Raw genomic sequence first — 5,988 nt, forward strand, 5'->3', positions numbered from 1 at the left:
GGGCAAAATGCCATGGTTGATTTCAAACAACCGATTGCCAAATGCCAGATGCATCCACACAACTGTGGAAAGACAGCCACTCATGAGCAGCCAAGTAGATGCCCCTCAGAGCTGATACCCCTGGACACAGAGTCGGGGGCCTTGCTTTCTGTGGTAGGGACCATCCATTGTCTCGACATTATTTCACTGACTAGGACCCACCGCCCTGTCAGAGGGGCATGATTTTCCCTGTTTTACAGATGAGGACACTGAAGCACAGAGAGGGCTAAGGACTTTCCTGAGGCCACATAGCTGGTGCAGAGACAACCTGAGATTTGAATCCAGATCGGATTGATTCTGAAGTCTGGGTTCTTTCCATTAACATTGGGAACAGGAGCCCTTTTGGAATAATGGCTTTCCCGAGTCCCTCTCCCTCTGGAGGGAATAGGTTCCCTAGGGTGGCAGGGATTTGAGTTGCAATGTGAAAGTCTTATGCAAAGGGTTAAGTCGTCAAACGCCTGGGATGTGGACCCACTTTGAAAGGTGCCCTAGAGCAGCCTGGCTGTAGACACGCTCACCAAGGGACTCTAGCAACCCTCCCCCTCCCACCTCCCCTCCCTCTCTCCTTCTCTTCTCCCCTTTCCCCTCAGGCTCTGCACCCCTCAGGACTGCTCCTCACAGAAGCTCTGATTCTGTTAGGAAAGAGCTTGCAGTCCTAGAACAGAGTCTGACACAGAGACTCACAATTCCCCGAGTGCCTCCGCAGAATGAAGCGCTTTGGAAGCTGTGAGGTGCACTACCCAACTATGACCACACGATGCCACCCTTGAGCTGTACACACATCCCCACCCGCATGCTGGCAGCAGGTGGCAGAGCAAGAGCTGCTTTCCAGCTGGGCGGGATGGGGAGGGTCGGGATAGCATCAGCCGCAGGAGCTTCCGTGGTCACAGGTATCATTCAGCCCTGCCGTTTTGCTCATTGCCATCGTCCTTTCTCCCACTGCTATCTGGCTGTCACCTGGTGGGGGCTCAGTTTGCCTCACAAACCCAGTAATTGTTCCTGGACCTGTAAACCCCACCCTTCTTCCTGAACCTCCACAGCAAACCCCAAGCCCCACTCAGGATCCTTTAGCACCTCTGAACTCGGTGCAGGTGACACACCAACTCACATATTGCCTTAAAATGGCCTCCAGCAGCTTCTGCTTAGGGAAGGAATTTCCAGGGGCCTTGTTTCTTGAGGGCTGTGTCTCTGCAGCATTAAAGGCCTTGGGGAGTTCTGATGCCATGCCCCTCACCTTGGGCTGTCTCGGCACAAGTGGCCACCCCAGGGCCGAGTAGGAGGATTCTAGATAAGGAGGATCCCTGGCCCCTGGCCATTTCCTGGCCTGAGAGCACCATGGCAGTCAGCACTCAGCACTCAGCACTAGGGAGCCTGGTCATCCATCTCATTGTCAGTGGTGGACAATGAGATGGATGTCTGTGTGTTCATCCCCGACCTGCTGCGGCCTCACCATGGCTGCAGTGTCAATCCCCCAGCTACCTGGCATGAGGAGGAGGGACTGGGAATCTACAACCACCTGTAATTGGCATAACCTGTTTTCTGCCCCATTTATTTATTTATTTAAATAGAGTCTTGTTCTCTCACACAGGTTGGAGGGAAGTGGTGCAATCTCGGCTCATTGCAACCTCTGTCTCCTGGGTTCAAGTGATTCTCCTGCCTCAGCCTCCCAAGTAGCTGCGATTACAGACGTGCACCACCATGCCCAGCTACTTTTTATATTTTTAGTAAGAGTAGGGGTTTCACCATGTTGGCCAGGCTGGTCTTGAACTCCTGACCTCAAGTGATCTGCCCACCTCGGCTTCCCAAAGTGCTGGGATTACAGGTGCGCCTAGCCCCTGGACCCTTTAGAGGTGAGGACCCCACTTAGCTATGTTTCAAATCTCTCCATATCGTACAGGTCCTCCTCTGTCCTTTATCCCAACATGGCTCTCACCTTTGGGGAAGTTTCCTTAGGCCCCCAACCCAACTCTTGTATATGACCCCTGCTCTCAGCCCTGCCCCCTGTCAGTCCCCTGTCCCCTGGGGGCTAACACCGGTGGGGCCTCCCCCAGGGATGGTAACTCACATCTTCCTTTCCCAGGGTGTGCAATTCCACCTCCTCTCTCTAGAGGTCTCTGGATCCTCAGCAAGCAATATTATCGACTCTAACAAGCAATCAAGGACTTTATTTGAAGGATTTGGGGGTGGTTCACAGAATGAAAGGCACAGTGGAAGATTCAGGCCAGGGCAGGGCAGACATTAGGCAAGTCAGTGATGCAGGCAGCGGAAGCTCGTCGTCTTCTTGCCATACAGCTGCTGGGATCAATCAGCATCAATTATTTTGTTCCCAATCTCGTATCCTTCACAGATTTCAATTCTTGTGTCTACCCAGTGGGCAGAAGAGGGCAGGACCTCTTGAGTGACAACCCACCCAGAAGTGTCCATGGTTTGGAAGGGGTCATCCCCAAAAGGATCTCAGAAGGAGATCGTCTGTATACAGAGGACAGAATGCTGGGAGAGCCGCGCGGCCTTTGTCCACCAAAGTGGTTTTTCCTGGCCTGTAATTGAGCCTCTCCTTTATTTTTCTTATCTGTGGAGTCTCTCACTTGACATTGCCTACTGGCAAATAATGAAAAGAGTGGCATAAGTGAGGCCCAGAGAGGCTCAGTGCTGGACTTAAGGTCACTCAGCAACTTTAAGAGAGAGCCGGGAGACCCCAGTTCCATTCACTGTTCTTGCGTTTGCTGTGACTCACCTGGAGCCCTTGGGGCAGCCTCCCCTGTGGACAAGGCCTCCCGCAGATACTTTTTGGGGTAAGGGCTTCCTGACTACTGTTGAGAGGAACAGCAAGCCCAGACCGCAAAAAGATCCAAAGGAGACAGCAGCCACTCCATGGCAGGGGGCCTGTAGGGGAGGCTGTGGCCCCTCCAGGGCTCAGCTCCCACCAGGAAGACCGGGTCAGGGAGGCGGAGCCAGGACCTGCGGGGAAGAGGGCAGTGGGGGAGCAGGGGAGGGGAGGAGGAAAAGAGTCCTGGGGAGAAGAGAAAGCTGAGAGCCCCAGAGACAGGAGGCAGGCAACAGGAATCCCAGCTGTAATCCCCCTCCACCTCCCAAAGTCACAACCTCCTTCTTATGAAACAGAAGTGGCCAAGCTGTAGCGCACTCCTGGGACGAGGCAGTTTGAACCTGTGGCTCCCCTTCATTTTCCCCTTTCATCTCCTACATCCTGTGCCTCCTCAGAGCCCCTGCTGTGCCTGGACTTCATTCAGATGGTCTGGCCCAGGGTCTGTCTGCAGCCTTGGTGCTTCCTTCATCCCACAGTGTCAGCACACCCAATTCCCACAAGGGACTCTCTCAGAGTCCCAAAATGCTAAGTGCCCCAAGAAGAAGATGCCATCCCTGGTTGAGACCTTGGGGACAGACATCTTTGAACTTGCAAGTGTGGGCTCTGGTCTGCTTTCAGCAGATGCTGCTGTCGTGGAGAAGGCAGGGGTCCCAGGGCCAGGTCAACTTAGCCTGATTAAATTGCTCCTGCCCATCTCAAATGAGCCATTTCTCCAAGGTGGCAGCTAAGCCCCGCATCTCACAGTGGCCTCCTGCTTCCATAGCATGAGGTCAGCAATGCTACACAGAGGTCCCTGAGCCAGCCTGGCCTGGGTCTTACCTGCCTTAGAGGCTGCAGCCCTGGAAGGGGCGAGGAGATCCTAGAAGGGCCAACATTGCAGGTTTGCAGAATGGATGGTGTCCGCCTCCGGTTCCCTGCAGAGCTCAGGATGCGATGGTTTATCTCTTGCTTTTCCTGAAGGTGTGGAGGAACCATCGAGACCTGCTGGAGAGCGGCCCTCGTGCCTTCCCCAGACTCCCAACATGACACAACATGGGCTTGTCAGCAGGGGCCAGCTGGAGGCAGTGTAGACAGGGGCCCTGCTCTGCAATCTGGTCCAGGGAAGAGACCCAGAATGTGAGTGTGTAGCCATGGATGGAAGGGTGTGGCTGCAGAGCAGGCTGCAGTGGAGAACTTGGGGACACAGAGACTCTGAGGGTGCCTGTGCTGGCACAGGCGTCCACCTGCCTTCCCATGGGTGGGCCTGGGTTACTCTCAGGAGTAAGAGGAGAAAACCCTTTTTTGCCCATGGAGTAGGCCTCCCCTTCTTAGCTGCTCAACTTGGAGCCCAAGCCCCTGTACCGGGCAGCGACTCTGGGGCAGCAGCCAGGTACACCTTGAGGTGGCACTGCGGTCTCCCATGGAGTGGAGAATTGCCCATGGCCAGCTTTCCGTGCTGGCTGCCCCTGGGATCGCTGGGTCCCGCTCCTACCAGCATGGTTCTCATGAAATCTCTTGGAACTCCAGTCTCTGACTGCCTCCTGCTCCACCTTCTTTGCTGCAGCCTAGGCCAGAACCAACACAGGGACAACATTGATTGGTGGTGGTGGGGCGGGGACACCCTCCTGGTGGGCTTGAGCTGAGCCACACGGGCCAAAGAGCCTGGGCCACTAGGCAGGGCTGGTGAGGGCAGCGGGGAGCATGGCAGGTCCCTCCGGCACCCACACAGGGGCCTGCCCCTACCGAGGACGCTCTCTCCTTGGCATCCCCGGGGTCCTCCTCTTCCAAGGCTTCTCCTCCGTGGATTCTGCATGTCCAGCACTTCCATGTATCCAGTGCTAACTCGAAGCACAGTGCTGTGTGCTTTCCCTGTGGAATCTCGCCTGTTCCTACATCAGGAAATGAAAGTCCTACTTCCAGCTTTAGGGCAAAAACCTCAGAGTCCTCCCTGGCTCCTTCCTGTCACTTTACCTCTCCTTCGTCAGCAAATATTGTTATGTCTCCGAAAAGACTCTAACCTGCTCCTCATCCTCTCCACCAGCCACCATCTCTTACCTCCAAACAGCTCTCCCCTTTCCAGGCTTGCTCCTCGCAGTCTAGTCTCCACACAGCAGAGTGATCCCTTGAAAACAATGTCTTCGCGTCTGTAATCCCAGTGACTCAGGAGGCTGAGGCAGTTGGATCGCTTGAGGCAAGGAATTTGAGACCAGCCTGGACAACATAGCAGACCCTGTCCTTGCAAAAAAATTAAAATTAAAAAGTTAGCTGGGTGTGGTGGCACGCACCTGTGAGCCACGGTCATACCATCGCACTACAGCTTGGGTGACAGAGTGAGATCCTGTCTCTAAAATAAATAAATAAATGAAAATAAATAAAAACAATGTCAGACCCAGTCTCACCTCTGCTTAAGGCCTCCCCCTCACCCGTCACCCATCAGGTTCACTCCTCTCCAGACACACTGGCCTCCCTGCTGGTCTCACACAGCCAACCATGCCTCTGTCTCAGGGCCTTTGCGCGTGCTGTCACCACTGCTTGAATGCTCTTCTCCTGTAGATCCCAACGGCTCAACCCCATGGCTCACCCCCACTCCTCACTAGGTTACTTCTCAAAGTGACACCTTCTCAGAGAAGCTGTGATGGTGAATTCTAGGTGTCAACTTGACTGGGCCACAGGGTGCCCAGGTATTTGGTCAAACATTATTCTGGGTGTGTCTCTGGCGGTGTTTTTGGATGGGATTAACATTTGAATCAGTAGACTGCATAACACAGATGGCCCTCTGTATTAGTCTGTTTTCACACTGCTATAAAGATACTACCTGAGATTGGGTAACTTATAAACAAAGGAGGTTTAATTGACTCACAGTTCCGCCTGGCTAGGGAGGTCTCAGGAAAATTACAATCACGGTGGAAGGGGAAGCAAGCATGTCTTACATGGCAGCAGGTAACAGAGAAAGAGAGACAGAGAGAGCAAGAGCAGGGAAAACTGCCTTAAAAAACCATCAGATCTCTAAGAACTCCTTCACTATCAGAGAAGAGCATGGGATAAGCCACCCCCATGTTCCAATCACCTCCCACCAAGTCTCTCCCTGGACATGTGGGGATTACAATTCGAGATAAGATTTGGGTGGGCACATGGAGCCAAACCAT

General features: G+C 53.9%; 1 protein-coding gene across 1 annotated transcript; it reads right to left on the reverse strand.

Annotated features, from left to right (window-relative positions):
- Positions 1–1,789: 1,789 nt before the first annotated feature.
- Positions 1,790–5,556, reverse strand: LOC116274469. The gene is made up of 3 exons (XM_031665185.1): positions 4,898–5,556; positions 4,586–4,731; positions 1,790–4,407 (listed from the first exon to the last, which is right to left on the reverse strand). Exons 1-3 carry the CDS (start codon positions 5,142–5,144, stop codon positions 4,171–4,173), a joined length of 630 nt encoding a protein of 209 aa, XP_031521045.1. The 5' UTR covers positions 5,145–5,556; the 3' UTR covers positions 1,790–4,170.
- Positions 5,557–5,988: the final 432 nt, after the last annotated feature.

This window comes from Papio anubis, chromosome 4, assembly GCF_008728515.1.
Source record: "Papio anubis isolate 15944 chromosome 4, Panubis1.0, whole genome shotgun sequence".
Lineage (NCBI taxonomy): Eukaryota > Metazoa > Chordata > Mammalia > Primates > Cercopithecidae > Papio > Papio anubis.